Source organism: Mustela nigripes, chromosome 4, assembly GCF_022355385.1.
Source record: "Mustela nigripes isolate SB6536 chromosome 4, MUSNIG.SB6536, whole genome shotgun sequence".
Taxonomy (NCBI): Eukaryota; Metazoa; Chordata; class Mammalia; order Carnivora; family Mustelidae; genus Mustela; species Mustela nigripes.
The window spans coordinates 52,884,398-52,911,921 of record NC_081560.1 but is presented as its reverse complement, the minus strand read 5'-3'; the positions used below and the strand labels follow the sequence as shown (position 1 = coordinate 52,911,921).

The following is a 27,524-nucleotide window of genomic DNA, read 5'->3' as shown; positions in this document are numbered from 1 at the left end:
GATGAAAAAGAATGCCATTAAACTTTGACATAACCAGTCATTCCATTCTGGAACAGCCTTGGATAATGAGCTGAGTGACTGTGAGAAGTCTGGTTCATATGGTGGCAAAACCATTTGGCGTTCGATTCAATTAATGAGCTCACATGTGATGATATTTTGTTAAGGGCTTTGACCCAGAAATGCTTTCCCCTAAGCTACTACCATATTTAATATTCAACAGCATTTACCTAATTATCTCTTTGCAACAGAAATATTAATTAAAATAAAAACAACAAGGCTACATGAAAACATCTCCAGTTAAAGTCCTACCGAACTGCTAAAATTCCTCAAAAGAGTACAGATTCCCTTTGCCCTTGATTCAAATCTTTCCCTATTTAACTACCATATTGTCATGAAATTTTTCTCTATATAAAGAGCTTTCCCTTACTCTCTTTCAGCACTGGTATTTTTTTGTTGCCCACGAAAGTAATTGAACGATATAACCAAAATGACACATTTCAAATAAAAATGCATTTTGTAATAGCCATGTATCAAAAAAGACTGTCCCATGGTATTCAGAGATATTTTTGGAACCACAATGGCTATACAAATGATCCCCTGAAGACTATTAGCCAACAATAGCCATTTAGAAAGACTAGCACATCCTCTGGCATCCACATTAAAACACTATAATTATCTATTATATTATATAGTGCTTAATTAACAGTAATTTAATTTAAGACCTTAGGCAGAAAAGCACCTTTGTGTATAAAAGTATCTTTTATTTAAACAAATTCGTAGTTGCCATATACACTAACATTCTGAATAAAAAGATCTATTCATTTTGTTTTCTAATTCTGTGAATACCTAGGTATTAACAGACAAACATCTTTCCTTTGAAATTCTATTCATTAAATCAATCACTAAATCAAATCCCAAATTCTTGGTTCATCACTGACAAAAGTATTCAGCCATCCTTTTGCGAGTATTCTCCTGCTCCCCCCAAATAAAAGATATTTATGTTGTGGCTTTTTTAAGTATAGGAAGTATTCTCGCAGTATAAAAGAAACATGCTGGTAACAATCAAAACTGGAAAGCAGATACTATTAGTTTTAAGCATTATGTTCACTTGAAATAAAATACATCAAGGTATAGTCAAAATCTAAAGCTTTGATAGAAATGACTCTAAAAGCAATGAATCTCGGGACACTGAAAAAACAAAATTAAATAAAAAAAAAAAGAAATTACTCTGAAACTCATGACCATAATGATGTTAATACAGGACTTTCCCCTCATCTGTTATTGTCTAAATCTTAAGGTATAAGAAAAGAACTGTCCATTTTCATTTGATTTTACTTGAATGTATTTTTCTTTTACGCAGATATTAAAATATCTTCTCATTCTCGCTTGAAATGTATCAAGCACTAAAATGTCCATTATTTCTGTAAAACGCAAGTGTTTCTGGAGCATCCTAAAGTTGTGTCAGGTGGACTAGTAACTGGTTTGGTACAGATCTTTTTTATAGGGTTCTGTTACATAAATGTAATCAATTCAGAGGAACTGATCTATATGTTTCAAAAGGGTCTAGCTTAGTGCTTTTCTTTCTTCTTTCTTTCTTTTTTGGTATAAGTGAATTGCCAAGAAAGCAAATGGTAAGAATTTTGACAGACAACTGCCAATAGTTGCTATTTAAACGAAGTATGGTAATGTGAATATTCAACATTTCTATAATGACCCACATTCCCTAAAGTACTGTTAGCAGTTTTGTTTCACTTATATTTCTACTCTAGATGCAATGGAATTTAAGGCACTCTAAAGTATGTTCTACTTAAACTTTATTTCGCCAAGAAAAACTCTGTACTTGAAAGGTCTTGTTTCTGGTCCGGGAATATTATGACTTGCCATTATTTTTCGAGAAGCAGTGCCAAAATGTACCATGTAACTTGATTAAGCACAAATTAAAAAAAAAAAAAAATTAACGTTCATACCTGAACCATAGGTTCAAGTGCTATGCCCTTAAGAGCTATGCTTTTTCCTCAGTTTATTTGACATTTCTGAAAGCAATATTCATGACCTCAAATGCAGCTTTTTAAATTCACTCAATTCCTGGATATTTTTATACTTTGCCAAAGTATTGCTTAGCTATTCTAAAATAACCAAATCTTAAGATCTTGTTTTATTTTTCCTTATTGGTTACATAAAAAATGCTTATTCATTGAATGCTGTTTCTACATCAGATTTTAAAGGTCACCTCTTTCATGACAGGAGTTTACTACATACAGAGCTTGGGTGGCACTCTTCAAATAATGAAATCTGTTCTTATCGTAACTTGAAAAATTTGGTTTTGGAATCCCATCATTCTTTAGGAAAAAACGATTTGAATGCAACAGGAATTATGTTCTGAACTATGTAACATTTCACATGCTGCCTTTTAAAAATGTCACTAGAAGGAACATGCACTAATAAACCCAGGGCTTTCTACGTTCTCCACACCAAGAGTCACGTTTGCAAGTCACCCTGGGAGGGGAGAGAGGTGACAGGCCCCATGAGCTCCTGCTGTCCCAGCCCTCAGCTTCTCTCAGCGTCTAGGCACAATTTTAATTACAACCTATTTGTGACTCTTGCATGTGTGTCTGCTAAACCTGCTAGGAAACTTAGAAAAACAGTGTGGAAAGTACCAAGGGGATCAGAGAGCTGAATTTCTACCTGGATAGCCTTGGGCGCAATGTTGAACCTCTCTGGGCCTTGGTTAAGTCAGCTATAAAGTGGGTATCATATCCACATCTAGCAGAACTGCAGGCAGAATTAAACAGAATTAATTAACAGAATAGCGTATTCTCAAATACCTGGCAGAGAACATGGTGTACATTAGGCACTCAATAAGTACCACCTGTTCTTACTTTCATAAAATAATATTCAGACCCTTTTCCAATTCTCCAAGTCTTACCAATCAACCAAGGAAAAACCGAGTACTGGGAACTGACTATATAGAAGGTATTTGCTAAGGGATTTGGGGGTAAGAGACAAGAAAGCACGAGGGAGCTGTGGCTTCAAGCTCATAATTAGTCAGGGAGCTGAGACTTTTGTCCCCATGAAATGAACTAAATAAGGTACCACCTCAACTGGGCAGCACCAATCATAAATGTTCTAAGGGATGAAGGAAACCCCAACGTGCCAAGGAAGGTGCCATGGGGGGTCACCCCTGAACTTCTAAGAAGAACAGGTGGAGGGGTGCCTGGGTGGCTCAGATGGTTAGGTCATAATCCCAGGGTGCTAGGATCAAGCCGTGCGTCAGGCTCCCTGCTCAGTGGGAAGCCTGCTTCTCCCTCTCCCTCTGTCATTCCCTCCGCTTGTGCTCTCTACCTCTATCTCTCTGTCAAATAAATAAATGAAATCTTAAAAAGAAGAAGAAGAAGAATTATTGGTGGATAAAGAGGTTAAATAAATGTGAGTGAAGGAGTGACAGCGTGTGTGTCTGCTGCCAAGTCAAACCTGTGGCCTCTGGGCCATGTCTAGCCGTTAAAGATACTTTTTGTTACGTGACAATATTTAAAAATCAGAAGACCTGGACGCCTGGGTGGCTCAGTCGGTTAAGCATCTGACTACTGATTTCGGCTCAGGTCATGATCTCAGGGTTGGGGTCACGCTTAGTGGGGAGTCTGCTTGAGATGGCTTTCCCCCCCACCCTCATTCACACACTCTCTCTAAAACGAATAAATTAATCTTTAAACAAAACGAAACAAAATAATCAGAAGATCTGGCAATACCCGGCCCACATCTCATAAGCCAACTTGGTTTAGTGCTGAGTTGCCCTCAGCACTAAACGCTCTGCGTTTCATCACAGCTCTGCCCTCCTTGGCTTCACTTGTTCTTATGAGCGGTCTGTGGACAGGTGAGTTTTCTAAGTCTTGGTCTACGGTAAAGTTTAGAAATAGCAATGGAAGGGATCACATGTGTAACTGCAAAGTAAAGATAGAAAATAGGTTGGAACCAATTCCTGGAGGGTCTTTAAGCCCTAGAGCAAGAAGCCTGGGGCTTGTTTTATAGGAAAAGGGAAGTGAATAGAAATTTTCAAGGGCAGAAATGACAAGAGATACAGATTACACTTGCTACATCAGGACAGTCAGACTGGATAAAGGGAAAATCAGGAGAGGGAAAATGAGTGTACTTTTTAAATACTTGCAGCTTGAGTTCCCTAAGGTTACTTTAAGTGAAGATACTGGGCAGACATATCAAAGACTAGAGCTCGCTAAAGAGGTCTGGGTGATTATGGGAGCTCCATAAGAAGGAGAGAGAGTGGCCGAAACAACATCAGCTCTCAGATAAAACCCCAGCAAGTTGTGAGCAGGGAGCTGAGGGCTGAGCTGGGGTGTATGTTCACATTTGGGCAATGCTAAGAGAAGGATGAGTTCAGGAAGGGGGGAGACAAGAGAGAGAGAAACAGGAGAACAGGGAGACACAAACATAACAGAAGCCAACAAGGAAGGGTGATGGATAGGAGAGCAGATCCTGAGTGTCAAAATTTGCTGGAGGGAGGTCCATAAGACTTTGCTCACATTCAAAGGCCACAGGATTTCGTGTGTGGATGGTGTGCATGTCTGAGGGCTTTCGAGAGATGCCCCTTGCAATATGTTAGTGAGAGTGAGACTAGAAGGAACCAAGGATATTCTGATAATTGCCTTCACACCATCTATCGCACTGTTTTCCCCAAAGACTCTTCTTGCAGGTGTTATAGTTTCCTGATTAGTAAGAGCAGCGGCTCTCACAATAAGCTGGGAGGAAGTATTTCTTCCTGATCAATCTAAGTATCATTTTATTTAACAGTATAAGATTAGAACGTGGGAAGTGTCATGGGTACGGAGCCTTCAATACCAATCTGCCAGCATCTACCAACAAAAATTATTAACCAGTTGCAGGAGTCACTCAGGCTCACACAGCCGACTCTCGGAGTTGCCCCATCTGGTGTGATTAACGTCACAGAATGCATTCTTAAAGACACAAACTGTGTCCCTAAGTGCTTGTCCATTAAACACTCCAAAATGTCACAAAATGAAGAAAAAATTAATTGAAACATCAAATCCTAAATTAGAAGTCTGGGGCATGGTTATTTGAAGCAATAATTTTAAGAATGGAATCAACTTAGGACAAGGTATGATATTTTTATCTCCCAGTCGCCATGAAGAATCTCTATTATCAGCTTTCTTCCAAAACTTGGAATATATCACCATTTGGAATGTTAATTTTTCCACCCTGGTCACTGTGAATCATTATCACTGAATTCAGATGAGTAAGATTTTATTTTTTGTTTCTGCTTAACAAATTCTAGAGCTATGAGAGAGAAGTTATTTTCCTCCAAGCTGAGCGAGAATCAACTGCCTTGATTTAAAGCTAAGAATGAGGGATGCCCGAGTGGCTCAGTGGATTAAGCCTCTGCCTTCAGCTCAGGTCATGATACCAGGGTCCTGGGATTGAGCCCCATATAGGGCTCTCTGCTCAGCAGGGAGCCTGCTTTCCCCTTTCTCTTTGCCTGCCTCTCTGCCTACTTGTGATCTCTGTTTCAAATAAGTAAATAAAATCCTTAAAAAAAAATAAAGCTAAGAGTGATAACTAGATATATTAAAAATAAAAAGATACTCTACCAATCTACTAGTTTAAATTAAACACAACTAGGGTGCCTGGTCGGCTCAGATGGTGGAGCGTGTGACTCTTGATCTAAGGGTTGTCTGAGTTTGAGGCCCACATTGGGTGTGGAGCTTACTTAAAAATGAAATCTTTTAGGGGTGCCTGGGTGGCTCAGTCAGTTAAGTGTCTGCCTCCGGGGATTCTGAGATCGAGTCCCATGTCAGGCTCCTTGCTTGGCGGGGAGCCTGCCTCTTCCTCTGCCTGCTGCTCCCCCTGCTTGGGCTCTCTCTCTCTCCCTCATTCCTCCCCCAACAAATAAGTGAATAAAATTTTTAAAAATTGAAGTCTTGGGGTGCCTGGGTGGCTCAGTCGGTCAAGTGTCTGCCTTCGGCTCAGGTCGTGATCTCAGAGTCCTGGGATCCAGTCCCGAATTGGGCTCCCTGCTCAGTGGGGAGCCTGCTTCTCCTACTCCCTCTGCTTCTCCCCCTGTGTGTGCAAATAAATAAATATTTTTCCCCTCTCTATGTCAAATAAATAAAATAAAATCCCTCTCTCTGTATCAAATAAATAAATGCAATCTTTAAAAAAAAATGAAGTTTTTTAGGGGCGCCTGGGTGGCTCAGTTCGTTAAGTGACTGCCTTCAGCTCTGGTCATTGATCCCGGAGTCTCAGGATTAAGTCCCACATCAGGCTTCCTGCTCAGCAGGGAGTCTGCTTCTCCCTCTGACCCTCCCCACTCCTGCTCTCTGTCTCTCATTCTGTCTCTGTCTCAAATAAATAAAATCTTAAAAAATAAAGAAGCCTTTAAAAAAACAATTAAACACAATTAAACATAACTAAGCCTCTTTCTAAACAATCTGGCACAAGATCTTACACGATCTGAAAATGCCCAAAATTAGAAAAGTCACTTTACTGTGTAGCCCATGTTTAAAATTATTTCTAGGACAAATATTTCATCCACTGACTGATAGCAGGGATGCTTTTGTGCTCTAGGTTCCAGAACAATCTTTGGAGTTCTTTTCAGTAATGCATAGCTGCTTTTTTTCTCACACCAGTGAAAGGGAGACTAGTGCTTTTGGGTCACAAATAAAGGTTCGGTCACAACCACTGACTGAACATGTATTGCTTGGGGTTGAGCTCTGTGTTTGCTGCCATGGAGAAGGCCAAGTTTTAAGGCCTCAACTTTTATAGGGTTTGAAATTTAACTGGTGACATCCTAAAAGGACCACATATGGGGGGCTTATAGTCCCAAGCTGATGAATATTCCGTTCATGAGAATGTCTGAACAAACCGCTACCCCCACTCAGACTCCCATCCCTCACCCACACCCCCCAGCCAGCATGCATTTTAGCCCTAGAGAGCCCCAAATTTGCTTTGAACCACATCTATTCTTTAGTGTGCACCAGGAAGCCAAAAACAGCTTTGATGGGCAACAAGGAAAAGTAGAGAAGGGAAGATAGTAGCTATTCTCTTCGAACATAATCGAAAAAGCCCCCCTCTACTGACCACATCCTGTGTGCTATACCAGGAGCTCTACCCACACGATCTGTGCTCCTCATACTCTTTCTAGAAGGCAGGTCTGATACTCTCTTTGTGGGATGATTGACGCCAAGCCCGAGCTAGGTAGGGTGAAAAACTACTGATTGCTGCAGGTTAATATCAGAAGGGTCCTAGGTCCCAAGGAGGGCTGATCTCCAGCTCTGGATTTCACTGCACTCTGCTCTTCTGAGGCTGTGAACCCAAATGGTCCATACCAGACATGGAGGTAATGGGTGTACAGGAAAGTAACAGAGTCCTGGACAGGGAGGAGTGCCGCAGATAGAGGAACTTAGTCTTTCTATTTCTGAATTGACAAAAGTGCCCCCATAAAGTCATTTTCCATCTATACACCAGCATCCTAGAGTTCCTTTATTCCTACTCGAATTTCATTTTTATTTTCTAGCAAATACTTGGTAAGTAGCAAAGAGCTATAAGGGATCAGCTCATTTCCTTTTCTAAAAGTAGAACTGACCATCACATGGAAGGATTAAGATAGTCCACAAACTCCTAATTCTTTTAAGTTGTTGTTTTGTTTTTTTTGTTTGTTTGTTTTTTAGAGAGTGCTTTAGAATGTGCTTTTTCTCTAAAGCACATGTACAAGCACCACAGGTGGGGGGAGCGGGAGAGGGAGGAGCTGAGGGACATGAAGTGTAAAGGCAGAAACTGAATTTTTTAAAACAAACTGTAAAACTCTTCTTTTCCTTCTAGATAAACTTCTCCATACCAAACATTACAGATACTAACAATCATTAGTCACATTTTATTTTGTCCTCTTTCCTAAAAGAAAAAAACAAAAAAACTGACTTCTACATCAAAGTCATGTCTGTTCCTCACCTCAGTGATCATATATATGCTTATTAGTCCAACATCTGGGTAATCAAGCCATTAAATATGTATTAACTGTCATCAGTTAAGGTATTTTTGTCTTTTTGGCTAAAGTCATTCATACAAACTCCTTTGTCTCAAATGGTTCTAATAAGTCAGTTTTGTGTTGTTTCAAAATAAGCGATCTACTTACACATCTTAAAACATCCTTAGGTGTTTCTCATAGCACTGAAATCACACGAGTCCTGGTGATTTGACCCACTCAGAAGGTACATAAGAATTCCAAAATATCACCAGGAAAATAATAATATAATGAAATACTGAAGCTATTTTTATGAGAACAAATTTAATTTGTGCTATTATTACGCTTAGTCGAAGTCATAATATAGGAAATATTTTTTAGTACATGCCTCAGATGTTTTGTGGAAAATATATATTTTTTAAAGATTTTATTCATTGGGGCACCTGGGTGGCTCAGTCGGTTAAGGGTCTGCCTCAGCTCAGGCCATGATCCCAGGGTCCTGGGATGAAGCCCTGTGTCAGGCTCCCTGCTTAGCAGGGAGTCTTCTTCTCCCTTTCCTCTGCCTGCCACTCTGCTACTTGTGTTCTCTGTCAAATAAATAAATACAATCTTAAAAAAAAAAAAAAGAGAGACTTTGTTTATTTGGGAGGGGGAGAGAGAGAGTGATCAAGAGCGTGTAAGAATAGGGGAAGAGAGAAGCAGACTCTCCACTGAGCAATGACCCCCATTATGTAATGCTTTAAATCACAATATTTTTACATTTTTTTAAAGAGACAGAAATATAATTATGGCCTGGGATCTAAAGTATCAAAACAAACTAACATTAGCTTCCATTTATAAAATTACATGCCATTTTTCATTTCTTAGGAATCGAACTTTGCTTTTTGTTGGCCGTATTTTGCATGCTCTCGAGCGCTCCATGCTCTCTCTCTCTCTCTCTCTATATATATAAATACTCAAGCAGAGGGACTGGGAGAAGCAGAAGCAGGCTCCCCATTGAGGAGGGAGCAGGATGTGGGGCTAGATCCCAGGACCCTGGGATCATGAACTGAGCTGAAGGCAGACGCTTAAGGACTGAACCACCCAGGGGCCCCATTTATTCGTATTTTCACATGAGAGATAAGTATATTTCTACCTTGTTTAAGTTATCTTCTGTTTTTCTGTTACATGCAGTCATACCTAATAACAAATAATATATATACACAGAAAATTCTTAGGCGTTCAAACAGACGATGAGTAATGTGATCTGCTTCTTAAGTTTCTCTATTATCCAAAGCAAGCAAAGTACATTTACTGAGAGATAAGCATTGTGACTTTATCCTGATCTCACTACTGTGGATTTCTAGAATATGCTGATGAAGACACATTTGCCTTGCATGTTTTTTTCCCCAAAGAACAAACACTCTCCCTAGGAGACTGTAAAACAGAGTAAATTGTCATAATAACTCTGAGACATGCACTTGCATTGTGCCAATCAGCATTGGCAGAACTTGAGCCAACTACAATGCTTTTACAAAAGTCAGCACAGTGGTAAATAAAAATGGCTTGCAATGCCTTTAAATTCAGACCAAACTGAAACAAGACAACAAGAGGTTATATTTTCTATGTCCAACTACTCTAGGGGGTAAGATCCAAAATAGGGATGAAAATATCTTCACCATGTTCTTTCTTTTTTCTTAACAAAACACATGACACCATTCATGGTATATTTAAGCCCGTTATACAAAAACAAAATTTGTGATATCAAGCAAGAAGAAAATTTAGGGGGGAAAAACCCAACTTTCTTTAAGTACTAGATAGATCTCTCTTCCTAACAAGTATATTTAAGGGACATTGAAAGGAATGTAATTATTGAAGTAGTATGCCAGATACTTTAATACTAGAACTACTACCTAAGATAAGTCCTGATATATACAACTCATTCACCAAAAATTATGCTCATTTAAGGCTGAGCATTTAAGTAGAAATACCCAGCCAGGTATTCAAAAGGCAATTCTAACTTGTACTTTTCATCATCACACTAAGTGAAGCACATTTATAGGATTAAAGGATTTAAAATATTCACAAAGTATTGTGTATGCAGAAAACAGACAAGAACAGTAAGTCTGAAGCAGAAAAGGATACAGAATTGCTCTAAAAATAATTTCCTAGCACTATTCAGATTACAATAAGATATTTTGGGGATTACAAGATATTTTAGTTTTCTACATTTTCTTTTCACTCATATTTAACAATTCTGTCTAATTTCATATTTATTGAAAGATATGGGGGAAGGCCTGCCAGCCAGGCATTGGCCTTATGTATATGGCAAAAAGCTCCAACAGAATGAAAAGAACGGTTTCAATTGTAGAGCAAGAAAGCCCCAAGGGCAGAAAATGAGGATAATGGGAAATGGGAGGGGAAGGTTATAATGAGAAAGACTGCAAAGAAAAATGAGAAAAAGCTCAATTATAGGTATGTTAAAGGCAAAAATTCTCCTGCTCAAAGAATATTCCTTTCAGACATGTGCTTGTCAATTACAGCAATTATGTGGCACTGCACCCTTTCAATGAAGCAATAATTTGATTGAAACATGCTGTGAGAGATTAACATGCAGTGATTATAATCAACAAATTGCCATTCACTAACATTTAGGAGACTACCTGAAGTACACACTCTTACACAGAAAAAGGACAATTTTTTTCCCCCTGCTAGGATGCTAGTTTTGCTTGAGGAAGGTGGCACAGCATTTTAAAATACAAGACGAGGACAACGAATGATCTCACTTTAAATCTTTCAGCTGTCTGGGGAGATGACACACAAGATCTCTGAGAGAGAGAGGAGAAAAAGAAGAGTTTCTTCCATCCTTCAACATTATCTTCGTCTCCAACTTTAGCTGCTGATGTTACAGTAAAACTGTGGTCTTGTTAAAATCACTAGATTGTCAAATCTATTGACACAGTATCTTGTCTTCGTGAATTTCCGAATCTGCTCCTTCCAATGTGCTCCTCCAGAAGAGTCTGACTGATACCACACATTTAAGCAAGTTTCTAGAAATATAGCTGGACATGACAAAATCATGTTTGCACTAAAGTACAACACTAAATATGCCCAAAGACCCAAAACTCACTAGGAAAATATGGTAATTTTAGAAACTTTGAGATTTGAGAATAGCATTTCTTTTTCAAGGAACAGAAATCCATTTCCTTTTCAGTTTTTAAAGATTTTATTTATTTATTTGCGATAGACAGAGGGAGAGGAAGGGAGGGAGGGAGCAAAAGGAGAGGGAGAAGCACATTCTCTGCTGAGCACAGAGCCCCATCCAGGACCCCAGGATCTTGACCTGAGCTGAAGGCAGATGCTTGACTGACTGAGCCACCCAGGCATCCCCATTTTCCTTTTAAAATAATTAAGAAAAGAAAGAAAGAAAGAAAGAAAGAAAGAAAGAAAGAAAGAAAGAAAGAAAGAAAGAAAGAAAGAAAGAAACAATTTATAAGAACAAAGAAATCTGTTAGTACCAAACTGAGAAGGTATATTATAAAGGTGGTTCTTCTTCTTCTTCTTTTTTAAAGGATATTTATTTATTTATTTATTTATTGAGAGAGAGAGAGAGAGAGAGAGAGAGGGCACACTCGAGCTGGAAGGAGCGGGAGAGAGAATCTGAAGCAAGACTCCACACTGAGCCCAGGGCTCAACTCAGGGCTCCATCTCACGACATGACATCATGACCTGAGTTGAAACCAAGAGTGAGCCGCTTAACCATGCCACTCAGGCGTCCCTGTACTATAGAGATTCTTAGTAGGCATATGTTAGGGAGCCAGAATATAAAAACTGAACAAAGCTGTTACCTTTCTCAAGTTTACTTTTATGAGAGAAAATTCAAGTTGCACTGATGATCTGTGTTTCACAAGCAACCTCCATCCTATGTCAAAGAGACTAGATAGATTTAAGCCAGTATTTTATTCTCACAATAATAAAGCTGAAGGCTCTCAGGGCCTCATGATTCAACATGAAGTTTGTGTCGTATCAGATAGGGCCTATATAACTTATATTGAAAAACAGACTGTAATTTTATATATTCAGATCCTTAAAAAACTGACAACTCATATATATATATATATATACTTAGGGCAACTTTCCATGTACCAGAGTGTTTTACTCTTTGTAATAAATTTTTCTCCAGCCATTCGAGGAAATTAGAAATTTACTGAACTATAAAGAAATTCCTGTTTCCTAACAATGTGTCATTTGAGGTGAAGGGAAAGCAGATAAAATGCAAATAAAGGAAATAAAGTAAATAAAATGTGCAAAGGTAAATGAAGGAGAAAAACCATTCATCTCCACCCCGTTCTGCAGTTTACACGGAAAATCCCTCCTGGTTCATGGGTTGAGGACATCAGCACTAGGACTGGCTACATAGAGACAATAGTCACATGTGAATTTCATATAGCATACAGTGTGAAGGGGACCCTCAAAGACCCTCTGTCTCACCTCCAGGCTCTAGGACAAGGCCTTCACTCAAACCATCAGAAAGTAGTTGATTTGTTTCTTAAAATATCTTAAAAATACCAAATTTCTAAAACGAAGTCTAGAAACTTGTCCAGATGTCCAAGATTTTCAACATTCTTACAGTCAAAAGGCTTAAGAGTTCATTTCTCAGGTAAATCTTGCTCCTTGTGCATCTTATTTTCCCTTTTTAATCTTCAGATCCTCTGGAAGTTAACTTTCCATAGTCCTACAATACTTTGGTTTGTCTCTGGTATGCTCTGGACTTATAGTTGAACCTCAAGTATTAGAAGAGGTCATGTGGATTCAACATGAAAATGATGCAATTAAAAGAAATGCATTCTCAACAAGGATTGTGTGCCCGCAAAGTATGCTGTCCTCCTACTCATAGCCTCATGCATTACACACCTGCCTTTGCCCATTGGTTATACGGTAATGAAAACGTCCACATTTCCATTATTAATCAATGTATGTTAATGACCTTATGCTTCAGCTCTGTCTCACTTCATTTCACCTTGCTTCATTACCAACAAGGGTATTAATTAACCCACAATCTACTGGCAGCATAAAAGCATCAATTCCCTTGTTATCATACATACTATCACATGTCTAAAGGTGGTGGGAATAGATTAGTCCAGATGATGAACACCTCAAATGAAATCCACAGCAAAATCTGATTTTTAATCATTCCTCCTGTGAGCAGGCTGACTGCACCCGCCTGTACTAGGACATCTTCCTCCACACCCCTTCTTTTTGTAACCTCTCAGAAGCAGGCGGATGGCCTAGGGGCCATGCAGCTCACAGCTGGAAACCTGGAAGCAGGCCTTTGTGCAAGATTAGAGCACTCTTAAGCAGCTGTGGAAGCACCTGATTTGGGGTTGATAGCTGGAGTTGAATAGTAGGTTTTTACTTCAATTAGGCCTTTTATCCATGACTCTAGTCACTAAGGGGGAAAAAATGATCTCCGGGAAAAAGCTAGGGATATACCCGAGTTCATTTCCAGTTTCAAATGATCATTCTATCTCTGAAGCAGTTTAGATAACTTCTACCTTAGCTTCTAGGTCCATTAGATGGGGACAATTATCCTGTACTAAAATGCATCAAATGGTAAGGAAGGTTGGATAAATGGAGGGGAATCTTGAGTAACCTTCAAATCCTGGCTGTCAGATCTGGACGGGGCCTCCAACAACATGTGGCCAAGTCCTCTGCTTTCATCAATGAGGCAATCGAGAAGACAAGTTCTATACAGTTCTAATCCCTCATCATTTGTCAAAATTAAGTGTTCCGTTATGGTCGGCAAATACATGACATTCTCTGCAACAGTAAGAGGGAGGGAAGCGAAAGGCACTGCCAGAAAACCAAATCAAATCAGAGCAAACCAAACCCACAGTACAAAGACTGTACCGCAGAGCACGGACTACATTCTAACGTAAGCACTTGCACTTCCAGCTCTCTCGACAGCACTCTGGGGTTTCCACTGTCACCATGGACAGCTATTTCAAGCCTTTGCTCCACCTGGAGAAGTCAGTCTTCTCCGAGCAGCAGTGCTGCGGTCTGAGGCGTACGCAGGGCAGCTGCACTTGGTGCTAATGAATTGGGCTGCTGTTGACTTTTTTATTAAAGCATGTCTGCAAGCAAAATGAACGGTTACTTAAAAGTGGTGGTTTCATAAAGCTTAAAAAGACCTCAAACGACAACTTAGTCTAGGTATTTGCCTATGAAAAAGTTGTTCTCACAGGTCAAGAGGGTTAAAGCCTGATATGAAACATTTCCATGGGTGCGGATTCTATGGCTTAGAGTCCTAGCTAGTAAGCCAGGGATGCCTATACCTACTTCAAATTTCTTTTCTTTCTTTTTTTTTTTCTTCAATTAAGTCTGTTTCCTTTTGTTCTGAACTTTGCTGCATACAGTTTCATGTTAATTCCTGAAAATATCTTTTTTTTTTTTTTTAAGGGGGGTTCCAGCCCAGCATGGAGCCCAAGGTGGAGCTTAAACTCACAACCCTGAGATCAAGAGTCAGACACTTAACCAACTGAGCCACCCAGGGGCACCTTGAAAATACTTTAAATACATTAAAATATCCTCCAGCTTACTTTTTAAAATATTTAATTCATTTATTTGTCAGAGAGAGGAAGAGCAAAGCAGGGGAAGCAGCAGGCAGAAGGAGAAACAGTCTCCCTGCTGAGCAAGGAGCCCGATGCGGGACTCAATCCCAGGACCCTGGGGATCATGACCTGAGCCACCCAGGCATCCCTCCTCTAGCTTATTTTTAAAGACATGTGGATATAGCTATCATAAAAGAGTGCTTATAATGATTAGCATTTAATATATACTGTTTTCCTACTTCTCCTTTTGGAATTTTTGAATTCCTCCACTGGAATATATGCCCCAAGAAGGTAAGGAGTTTCTTTTGTTTACAACTGTATCCCCACATGTAGGACAGAGAAGTGTTAAAGATATTTGTGGAAAGAAGAAATTTTATTTTCTAAGGTATTCATACAGATGCTGAGTAATTAAAAATGCACAGTTGTATTTTATCCTATAAGCAGTGTATAAAGTTAAAAGTAAAGAAATTACAGGGGGATGGCTAGTATAAGAGATATGATGCAGTATCTTTCACCACTGGGGGAAAACTGCCACTTTTCCTTGGCAACAGACTCTTTCTGAATATCCCAAGATGGCTTGGTAATATAATTTGGTAAATGGATTTTACTAGTAGGTGATAAATCAAAGCCATTCTTTGGAAATGTTATAACATAATTTCTCAAAGAGCTTAAGAAGTTTCCCAATGAACAAAGTTATACACGAACACGCATAAATCATCACCAGGTATGGCCACTAAACAGTGGTTTCCAAGCTTCCTCCTCCATCAACATTCTAACTGCCCTATGATTCCAAAGAAATGCAGCAGTAACATAAGTAATACAAAGGTAGACTGAATAGCCAATGTCCTTATGCAATGGCTAAGTGATGGTGATTTCAGCATAAAATGACCACAAGTTTCTGGCAACTGTCTACATGAATTCTAGGGTCTCTCCTCCCGATCTAGAATTTCATGGCTGTGTGACATTTGGAAAGAGGTTGATGTAGATCCCTTTGAATCAAGGTGTTTTAGCGATGAAAGACAATCCAAAGATTGTTTGTATGACTTGCTTAACGTCTCAGGCTGGTTTATTACTGGAGCCCAGATCTGGGACCCAAGACCTCAGAATCTTATTTCCATTCCTTTTCTCCTCTGCTATGTGAATTTTCTCCTTTCTTAAAGTCCGATTTCTTGCAGAAGTAGGCGTCTTGGCTGTGAGACCCAAGGGCCACCCAGGGATTTTTATGGCAAGACAGAACCCTAGCAAAAATCCAAATGGGTTTTGTTCACTATATATCACCCCTCCTCATTCCAAGAGTTGAGAAATTCAACAGCTGTGTGTCCAGTACCTCTGTCTCCTCTGATAGTTTCTTTTCAAAATGATTTCAAGGGGTGGACCAGTGCAGGTGTGTAAATTGTGAACTCAGGCTACAGAGGCAGGGACCAGTGGATGAGGCTGACCAGTGGACATGAAGCCCTGGAGAGGAGGTGGGGGATACAGGGGAGGTGGAGGAAAAGGGAACTGATGCCCCTAACTCTCCAAGGCAGATCTATATTTGCAACTCTTAGAAATTTGGAATAAATCTTAAAAAGTTGGAGGAAGGTAGATGAGACAAGGTCAATGTTCTGTTTCTGTGGCTCTCACATCTGGCTGCATATGAGCATCACCTGGGAGCTTTTAAAGCCCAGAAGGCTTAGATCCCATCTCAGGTCAACTGAATATGAACCTCCAGAGTGGGACCCAGGCATTGTATTTTTAAAAAGTGCCCCATGTGCCCCTAGTGTGTAAGATCCACTGGTCTATTTGTTATAGGACATTATAAAAATAAAAACAAAAGATACGTACAAGATAATTTTAGATGCATCTGAGTTGCTCAAAACCACAGAGTGATTTACCACCATCTTAAAAATTTTCTGGGTCTAGCCTCAATGATGTTTAGCTTGCACAAGCTAAGCTGCTACATGGTCATTGAGGTCTTTGCCACCTACAAGAGGAAGTCTGGGACAGAAATGCCAAACATCTTTCTAGAAATCCTAAAAGGCAAAGAGATCAAGGTAGAAGTTTACCTAAGTTGTCTTCTGTCTTTCCAATGACCAGGGAAAAACCTTTCTTAATTTTTCTTCACAAGAAACATGCACCTAGCACATAGGACAGGCTTGGTGCTAACTGGGAAGAAGACAGAGTAGTTCATAAAAACCAGTGCCTGTCCTTTCTTTCCTCAAGGTTCTGTCAGTGTAATACTCTAGAAAAGCCACCAGTAAGCTGGCAACCGAGGTTAACCTTTGAACTCTACCAATGGAGTGAGACACCCCTATGATGTAAGGCAGGTACATTCACAGAGGTCGTTGCCTTGTTTCAAGGGTAAAGGACCCAGTTTCTCAATGATATGCTCACCCTATGAGGGGCTGCTGAAAGCCGACCAGTAACACGTGATCACAGTAGGCGCTTTCACCCCGAGTCCCATCCACAGAATGTGCTGAAGGACAGCCACCTGATTATCAAAACCAGCCACACCTTGAAGAAAGCAGGTCAAGCTTAATAAGAATGAGCCATTTGGCTTTACCTATTCCTGTTATCCTATTCTTTCTTCATTTGCTTTTCTTAAAAACCCACACCCTTAAGCACATTTGCTTTGAAAGTATGAATAAAGAATAGGAAAATGGGGGGAAAAGAGGCCAGCCGATAATGTGTTTCCTCCTGGGTTCTCCCTAAGATGGACCTGTCATAACGCGGCTTCAGAGGGAAAAATCAGTAAGAAGGTTTTCCCCTATGAAATCCATCCAATACATAATCCCCCTAACCCTCCTGCCATTGCTTTGAACCAGAAGTTACTATTCCCAACAACAGCAGCCCTAAAGAAAACATACTCTAGGGGCGCCTGGGTGGCTCAGTGGGTTAAGAAAACATACTCTATCCTTTCCACGGAGCGGAGCGGGAAGAGTTAAATCGGAGCAGGAGCCCCCGGAAGACCCCGAAGACCAGGGCTGGCTGGAGGCAACTCACTTGTCCCTCCCTCCAGCTCCTCTACTCACAACTCCTTGTTTTTCTTTCTCCTTGCCTGCTTTGTAATTCTCCTGGGCTGGGAGTACTCAACAACGTCTCCCCTACATCTGGGAAGATGAAAGACAGAGCTGCTTGATTTTTCTCTACCATCCCAAAGGTGTAAGCCAGAACCTGAACCTTGACAGAAAAGGTCACCTTTGAAAGCTGTTTCAATCACGATCCATGCTCATAGATAACCAGCAGACAGACTCAGATAGTTTTTCCATTTGAAACAATGAAGAATCACTCACTCACTCTTTCATGCATTCACTCATTCTACAGCTATTCCTAGAAAGACTCCTTGTGCCAGGTCCTACAAGGGAGGAAAGGTATGCCTACAGGGGATGATGAAAACACACAGGGCATTCGTTGTGTGCATCGAATCACTTGGGAAAACCATTAGTAGGTTGCTCTTAAGCATCTCTAATATTATTGTTTTTAAAGCTCAGCTTGACTTGGTGACAGAATACCGTAGGAACGGTTGTTTTCGCTTCTTGATTCAGGTGGCAACAGGATTCCATTATGTCAATAGCTCTGGCATTCTCCTTCTTATTGCATTCAATTAAGTCAACGTTTTTCCACTTGCACGTCCCTATTGATGAGTCATCACTTCAACGCTCCTCTGTGAGCACAGAAGGTCTCTTCTATCGGGCCTTGTACTTCCATTTTCACAACTAAGTGACTTTTGTGGGAAAGAGATGGGAAATGACTCACATCTCTTGCTCCATTATTTTCCCTCGCCTCTGGTGGGCACAGGAATGTAACAACCCAGAACAGGCTCATACTGGTCCACGGGAGCACTTACAGCCTCCCATGTACCCTTTCTTCCCCACTGTAGTCGGGGCCATGTGGACCACCACCAGATGGCTCCAGCCAGCCCCATATGGCTCCCGCTCCCTAAAAGGGGTGCTTGAGAACATAAAAACGCTGCTCTATACTTTTATTGCGGCCCCGTCTCATTTTCCTCCATCTGTCTTCCATATGTTTATACGATGCTATTAGGCTCTTGCACACATAGGCCTTTTATAATGAGGGTTGCTGGCCTGACCGAAATGAAGAACGAGAACTCACCTCTGTTGGTAACAAGGGGCCTTCAATTCCTTTAAATATGTGGTTCATTTAGTATTCAAACTAGAACAAACTAACAACCCTCTTTTCCTCAAGGTGCCCAAGGAATTCATTTTACTGTTACATACATGATATATCTTTTTATTTTGGCAACAAAAACCACACGGCAGCTTTTCTGTTGTGTCTTCTCCAAGTGTTGGAATGTGACGTTTTGGAGAATCACACGTGACTTCACTTATGCCTCCCTATTACGTACCCATCAATCTCTCTCTACATTTGACTCTTCCTTTTCCTCAAGCTCTCTGTTAATCACAGGGAAAGTTGCTACCATGTTTTCTTTCAAGTATCACTACAAAAACCCGAAGTTTCATGCACCCTCTGAAAACTCTGAGGAAATGAGTAGGAATGAGGGAGGCTGACCCCAAGAGGCCTCCTCCTGCCCTGCTGAGGGCAAACCACTGAGCTCTGGGCTGCTTTGCTTTGCTGGGCACTGGGCTAGAGTGACATATGTGGTCCCAGGCAAGGTCTAACAGTCACTAGACACCGTGCACAACACTGTTTCCAGCAGCAGGCAATTCCTGGCATTAGTACAGTCATCCGAGAGACTTTTCATTCCCAGTGTTAGATAGATAGTGGGAACCTGTCATGGGCATTAGGCCATCTTTCTCAAAAAACCACCAACAATTACAAAGAAAAGAAGAAATCAAGTTAGGCCTAATACTGGCTTTAATAATTTTTATACTTACTCACATGATCTAGACAGAGTCTCACATCACAGACCAGAACTGTGGCGCTGTTAAGAAGCAGCAAGCATTTAATCCCCCGAAACATCTATCCACATTGAAAGGTGTCCCCTTTGCAGCAGATTATTTATTTGCCTGTAATCTAGTCCAAACCACCTGTGTAAAGCAGCCTGGTAATCAGTACATGGAAAATGATGCCTGGTTCCATGATGATTATATCTGATGAAGCAGAATATGGGAATAGTGCTCAAATGCATGAAATACTAACCAACAAGACATACAAAAACAACCCAGCAAACGCCATGAGAATGTTTTTCTTTTAGGCTGTGTATAAATGATAGCTACTGATTTACCCCACCCCAACTTGTACAAAATAAAGTATCTATTTGATTTTTGAGATCAAAGTATGACATTACTGGGGCACGTGGGTGGCTCAGTGGGTTAAAGCCTCTGCCTTCAGCTCAGGTCGTGATCCCAGGGTCCTGGGATCAAGCCCCCGCATCGGGCTCTCTGCTCAGCAGGGAGCCTGCTTCCTCCTCTCTCTCTCTCTCTCTGCCTGCCTCTCTGCCTACTTGTAATCTCTGTCTGTCAAATAAATAAATAAAATCTTTAAAAAAAAAAACCCTTAAAAAAAAGTATAACATTACTGTAGGATATGGAAATGAGTCATTTTCCTTCTTTTTTTTTTTTTTTTTTTAGCCCATCTACATATTTCACACAACTTCGTTTCTCTTCACGTCCTTAAAATGCAATTTAGAGTCAGATATCAATTAGATTCAGACAAAAACCTACCGGGACCCAAGGAAACTTGCTCCCACCTACACAGTCATTTCATAATCCTTCCTATGAGGAAAAAAACCTAAGGTCTTACTCTGTAGGAATTCAACCCACGAACACAGGTGCTCTGATAGCAGCAAACAGCACATTTTAGTCAGGATATCAAGTTACAGAATCGAGGCTGCAGCCAGAGGCCCATTCACTGGAATGATTGTTCTATGCTGGAACAAATGACAAATTCTGGTGAAGAGAAGTAAGTACTTGCCCTTTGGTGATGAAGCATAGTTAGGGTGTTCTGTACACGCAATGGTACTGTTTCCCAAAGTGCAAGGGTGACAAAGTTAAATGGGTACTTGGCTCCCAGATTAGCTAGAAAGGACAAGAAGTCTGATCAGTAAGACTTCAGTGAATTATAGTTTCTGGTCTGCAAAGCTACGAGTAGGATATTCTGCACAGCCGAGCTTGCTCTGAGCAGTTTGTAAACCACCTGGAAAAAGGAAGAAGTTGCTGCTACCCTGACAGTTGCTGAGTAGTTGCATTAATTGTTGACATTTCCGCAGGGAGGCTGCTCCCCTCAGCTCAAGGCTTCCCACAGGCCAGGTGAATGCTCCTCCCTTGTATTTCTTCCCAGAGAACACTGGCTATTATAACGCTAACCTCTTGCCAACTGCCTTTAGGTGAGATTTGGTAAAAACTGCCAAAGACACAAGAACATCTGCCTTCCTACGGCTTTCTTTGTACTGCGACTTCCCAGGCAACTGCGTGGGTCTCCATGTGTCCATTTACTGGATTGCAACAAAACAGCACGAGGCCAAGCGGGGAGGTGCACAGAGCAAACCGCTCTTTCTGCCCGTGCCGGTTTGGGCTGCTGCGGGAGCCTTGCCCCTGTGCGAACTGACAAGAGCGGGCGCCGCGGTGGGTCTGGAAGCTGGAGACACCCGCTGCCCTTACCTGTTTCTTTGTCCTGGACTTCTTCCAGGTGCAAGTCATTCAGAAGGTGCTCCAGTATCTTCTCAGGGGTCCCGGACACGACCACGTATCTGTCAGAGAGCAGAGAGTCCACCGAGTCATCCTCGGTGGAAGACTGCGAGCGGCTGCTCCATTCATCGTCCTCGTCCTCCTCGTCAATGTATTTGAAATAAGGCACATCGAAGGTAGGCAGGGGCAGCTCTCGGTCCGAGAGCGCGGCGGATTCCTTCCTCTCTAGCTGAGGGTCCAAAACCCTCAGCCGGGAGCTGCCCATTGTGAACGGCTACCAACAAAGGCATCCCCTAAGAGCGCAAAGATCTTGCCATGTCTGTCCTTTCGCCGGGAACTGAGTCCATCTGGCTGCCAAGAGCTCTGCAGTCAGCTAGAACGCTCGAGAGGCGGAGAGAAGAGGGGGGAGGGAGGGCCGCCAGGCAGCGGGAGCGAGGGGGACGGAGCGAGAGAAGGGGAGGCGGGCAGGGCCGAGGAGAGCGGGGCGCGCGCCGCGGGGCCAACTCACCTCCAATCCCGCTCGGCGCCGCCGGCTGGGGGGGCCGGGCTGCAGCTCTGCACCCTCTTCAGCACGAGGACGTTCCGCTCCTGCTCCTTCACCTCAACGGTTGCCACTTCGTCATCCTGCTCTCGTGGGGGGCAGGGGGCAGCGGACGGGACACAACGGGGAGAGAAAATTAGACAAACCCGCCAACAAACACAAGAACAAAACCAAACAAACCCCAGCCCCTCCAACAGGGGCCAAACTGAAGCCGCGTTTTCTCAAGTCGCTGTCCACCAGGATTTCTTCAAAGATCCTGAAAAAAAGGAGGAGTCAGGGCAAGAGTCTCTCTTTGATGGTAGACTGTCTGGGCTCAGATTCTACAGGCACAGACAAGTATTAGGAAGACATAAATACTGTCAAGGAAATGGGAAGAAATAAATAAAGAGGGGCTGGGATTCGGAGAGCTTGCATTTAAACTACTTGAGTGATTTGAATCAAGGCATCCAAAGCTCAAAAGTTTCAAAAGACACAACATGCTCATTGCATATGTATTCTCTCTTATCTTGTTAATGCTTATTAAATATTCACTGTATTAAAACTGGAAAGTCATAAATCATTTAAAACACTAAAACAATGAGCAAGCCATATTAAGTATTTTTCATAGCCCGACTTTAGAAGGTGGGCAAAAAGCTACCCATTCTATCACTCAGTTCATTCTTCCCAACCCCCACCCCCCCAGACAGAAGATGGACTTCAAATTTATCCTATCCCAGTTTTGCCAGAATACAAGCAAAAATGGATCTCTAGTTAGAATCTCATCCGGGCTGAAATTCGCATGTCGTGGGTGAGTGCACTGACTTTCTTCACCTCAGTCTCTTTTAAAAAGGAGAGCAGGCTGAACAATCATTCATTTCTGCACACACAGCTTCCACGGCCCAGAGCTAGTGTGGCCCGCTGACGTAGCTCTGTTGGAGTCCAGCTCACTGCTGACCCAGCAGTGTGGAGGCTGACCCTGAGTGATGAACACTTCCAGAGGATAGAGTGTGAAATTCTACCAGTGTGTGACACCCAGGAAGGGTAAGGTAGCCCCGGGGGGAGGGGGGGGGGAAACCTGTGAAATGCAAGTAAGAAAAGCTAGCTTCTATATGTCTGAGAATTTGGGCAAAAGATGAAGGCAAGAAAAGTTGACACTAGGTAGGCTTCACCTTAAAAATGGTATCAGTTCTTTCAAAAGGGAAACATGCCCCAGAGGTCCTAGCATGTTTCTGCCACAGGCAGAAAATCCAACTGATAATTAGGTGCAAATATTAAAGAAAAAAAAAAAAGAGTATTATTCTCCTCAATGGGTAAAATGTACTACGTCCATTGTACATTCTTAATCAGTTCCATAGATCTACCAGGGATGTCCATGTATTTTATCCATCTTTACTAAGAATACAAAGGGACTAATCTTTCCATAATTGTCAACCAAATTGGTGATAAAATTATGCTTGCAACTGCTGATGTCCTGACTCCCAAGAAAATGTAGAGACAAAAATAAAAATTATTACTCACTCGAAACAACAATGTAATTTTATGATAATTTAAAAAATCTTTTAGTGGCAAATAATTTTACTATGTAAAACTGGTGTATTACATTTCAGCAAGGTCAGATGCTCAGTTACTGTGGCAATTAATGTTGGATATTCATTGTTCAACTCCCTGAGGACGGCAGTGTGACTCCTGTAACATGAATACCAATGTGTAATTGCTATCTTTCATTTCTCCAAAGGGGTCCTTTTGTTATCTGTGTAGTTGAAGTGAAATAAGGTGGCTGGAGAGAGGGGCGTATATTGACCAAAAAAAAAAAAAAAAAAAAAAAAAGGCAGAATGTGGGTCTGGGATACTGAGACACAGAAACGAATAATTCACTCAACAGTGGATTTGAAAGGACAAAAATCCTTCCCTGGTTTTCCTCTCATCGTAAGCCAATATTCATTTTCTATGCGCCTGCTGTCATTGTGAAGTACATTTTACATTCTACATGCACGTGATATATGGCGTTATTAACTCCCATGGGCCACGCACATACATATGGATGGGAAGGGTTTCCCTAATGTCTGTGTAACTAATATGTATTACAAGGCTGTGCAGACAGCAGCCACACTCTGCTGGGCAGGGAAACAGCTGAATCATATTGATGTACTATCAATAGCATCTTATGTCATAGTGATCGTTTCCATTTTGAAAACCTGTTAAAAAATAAAGAAAAGAAAAAGCAGAAAAATCGATGTATAAAGGGAGATGTAAGTGATCTAAAAATGCCATGAAATTATAATAGTCCTAGGTATTCTGTCTTTCAACAAGGAAGGTCAGGTGAGTGCTTCACGACCCACACACACTCACCTAATTTCTCTTCCTGAAAAAGAGCAGAAGTACCATGGTTGGGGTTCTGAGCATGAAACTTTGTGCTGGTGCTTGCTTGGTGAAGAATGAAAGTATTTAGAGCTCTCATGATGGAAAATTGTTCAATGACAAATAGTTCATGAAGAGCAAGCAAAGCATTAAAATGCTTAATTTATAGTCGTTCACTCAACAACCAGTGATGGTGTCCATGGATAAAGAGGTACTGAGCTGGACACCGAGTGACAAGCAGAGTAAGACAAGTCCATTGCCCTTAACTAACAAGTTAATAGGCTCCCTAACAACATAACTGCAACTCGGCAGGCACCCTCAGATGAGGCCAAATGGGAGAGACAATGCAAAGGCAGAACCCATGGGATATGAGGGTTAAGATGACTGTGTGACAGAGATGGGAATGCCATGAAATGGGACAAAAACATACAGAGACTCTGGTTCTGGCAAGACTGATGAATTTAGTTTCAGATAAGTGACAGTTTAGTACCGATAATCTATCATGCTATAGATACACAGCAGGCAGTTAGAAATAATGAACTCGGCTTCTCACAGAGGACCAGGGCAGAGAAAAATTTGTCAATTATTCAAGTTTTGGGAATGGCTGAGATTGTTAGGAGGAAACAGGAGAGAAAGGAAACTACAAAGATGGGTATAGGGGAAGGAAAAAACCCACAGGAAGTTGGGGAATAGGTAGAGGGTCAGAGTCTTGGGATGATGAAGAAGTAAAACCAAGATGGGTCAGGAGAATCTAGAGGGGAGAGTCTCAAGAGATTCAAGGAAAATGCTAGTCTGTTGCTGTAGTGTTTACAGAGATTAAGTTTAAGAAAAAGAGATGATGAGCTCCCTTTGGTCCGGGGGTGTGAAGAGAACGGCTAAGGTGTGACTGAACGGGGAGGGAGTCCACAGACAGAGAAAACCACTTTCTGGAATTGCATTGTGAAGGGAAGGGGTCACATTGCAGGGGTTGTAGGGCTGGGGAAGGCAGCTACTGAGAAGAGGGGACAAGGTCGGGAACAAAATGGAGAGGGCAGGCTAGACAAGGATGAACATTTCTTTCCCTCAGAGAGGTTCAAGGGAAGGAGGATGGGTGGAGACTTAGAAAAAAATAAAGAAGGGAAAATAAGGAAGCCACAGTAGAGGCTATGAGATGGCTCTGCCTTCTTAGTAGAGGGGGGATTGAGATGACCTTCTGGAAGGAGGGGGTTCGGGGTGAAGATGGTGAACACACGGCTTCTAGGGGTACAACAGGGGATAAACAAGTTATGAAAAAGAGCATTGCTAGGCAGCTCTGTGGACTGCTGAGGGCAGAAACACACACTGATGGTTGTATGTCTTTCTGCTGAAGGGCTCACAAACCTTAGAGGGGAACAGTGTCTGATGGGGCCCACCCAGAAGAAGGGGCTGGCAAAGGCAACCACAGGAGGTGACAAGGGGAGGGCTTCTGGGTGGCTGTCCGCATACCAAGGAACGTCGCTCCTCACCACACAGGGTCTGTCTGGCTAGGGAAAGCAGTGAGCTGAGAAGTTGTTGAGAAACTGGGACAACATGGAGGGGCTGAGGCCCCACAGGAGCTAAGGGGGCTGGCAGGGGGTGGACGAGGAAGCAGGCACAAGCTTAGACCAAGAAGGCAAATACGTTAAGTGGAACAGTTTGGACTGGTGAAGCCCCTGGCACTCGCAAGCTGGCCTGGCCCCCACTGCTAGGCTGGGCTTGTCCTGGGAGCATCAGCAACTGTGCGGAAAGTCAGCATCAGAAAGGCCAATCTGTGATCGCAATGGAACAAGAGAGACACACAGCCACACGGTAATCACACCTGAACACAGACGAAGCACGAATGTTGGCCAAGCCAGAAGATACCAAAAAGCCCAGGTAATGAGCAGCTGCTGCTGCTTTCCCAACTGCATTTCAGTTTTGCTCTGGTCTGCCTTCCCCGCCGGTAAGACTCATTACAGCGAGTCAGAGTTACCCCATTTCCTGACAGCAAAGCCCTGCCTCTTTAAACCCTCCCCCTAATCACTGGACACAAACCCAAGTCCTAGGGGTCCTTTGTCCTAGCACCTCTCATTCTGATCGGTTCCATGGCTCCCCAAAGTGTGAGGTCTTCCCCTCAGCAACGGGCAGCAGACCCAGCTTGTCCAACTACAGGTGTGTCCCGGGGGACCTCTGGCTAGAGGACACTGACAACAGTTAGAGGATGCTGCCTTGGCACTGGTATGGAGGGGCATGGAAATGGTGGTCACTGGAGTCAACAACACACACACACACACACACACACACACACACACACAGCATTTCCTTGTTAGGGTGATGAGAAAGTCACACAAAGGGATGTTTCTGAAAGTGACTGCGGGAAACGGGGCTCAAAGGATGATAAAGTCAGAGATAGATAATAAAGCTTCTGCAGCAAGCAGAACAGCATCTGGAGGGAAGGAAAGATGACCTGAGCAGGGAGCACGGGCCTCGGGAGAGAAGCGGCTTCTGCAGGTGTGACCATGGTATGGTAGGTGATGAGGGGCACAGGGTGTATTCCCGAAGGAACCACACTCCTCCATGCCCTTGCCTAGGGTGTTCAGCCCTGCTTTTTACATGTCAGTGAAAATTCCCATCTCTTCCCAAAACATACATGAGCCTCCAGATCTGCAGAAAGCAGTTCTTTCCCTAAGCTCCTGAAGGGAAGAAGGAGAAACACTGAAAGCTGGACCAGATGGAGTCTTCCCAGCTTTGCCTATGGGATGTGATTTAGGATAAATGGGGAGGTGGGAAGGAGGGGAAATGCAAAACCAAAACAGGTGTCCTCAGCTGAAATGGTGTGTGTGTGGTGGGGGCAATAAATGCCAACAGGGAAAGGTTGATGGGTCACAGAATCAAAGGACCACTGAAGAGAGCCCATCAGGGCCAGGAAGACAGAGGCAGGCTTTCAAATTCACCCTGTTCCTCGTCTTTGTGCCATTTTTTGGGTAGGCAGCTCTTATTTATTTCCTTTTTCTGGCTATACTGCTATCTTGACTGTCAATTCTGAATGAATTATACAGAACCAGTACCTTTGACTTACTTTAGATTAACTTCAGTGATCATGATCAGCTTTTGTACTTCTAAATCAAACTTCTTTTCTTTCATTTATTCACATGAAAGACTTTTATTTTTAGGGTGAAAATACCTAATAATAAAACTATGGATTTTCAAAAAATAAGGTGAAGAATCGATGCTCACAGTTGAGCAGGTCTTAATTTGTATTATCCCGAACCAAGTTTCTGACTGTATTTATATTTTCACTTCTCACCAGCACTAGCAAAAAAAGTGATTACTAAGGGATTTCTCAGGCCTCGTGGAGTTGTCACAACTACTTGTTTGATTTTTCCATTATCACAGATAATGGAAAACATTCCTCTCCAAATACTCACATAAAGCAGCCATCTATATTCTCTATGGCATCGTGTCCCTGCTGCTCTATGAGCATAAACTCTTACAAGAGTGCTTAA

At 42.0% G+C, this 27,524-nt stretch overlaps 1 protein-coding gene across 2 annotated transcripts in view; it reads right to left on the bottom strand.

Annotated features, from left to right (window-relative positions):
* RAPGEF5 (Rap guanine nucleotide exchange factor 5) overlaps nucleotides 1-27,524 on the bottom strand; it is a 220,618-nt gene that overhangs the window by 50,659 nt on the left and 142,435 nt on the right. For both annotated transcript variants that reach the window (XM_059396730.1, XM_059396731.1), the window contains exons 10-11: nucleotides 21,673-21,788; nucleotides 21,138-21,226 (exon numbers count right to left, since the gene is read on the bottom strand). In XM_059396730.1, coding sequence (XP_059252713.1) covers nucleotides 21,138-21,226; nucleotides 21,673-21,788 — 205 coding nt within the window. The remainder of the gene's footprint in view (nucleotides 1-21,137; nucleotides 21,227-21,672; nucleotides 21,789-27,524) is intronic.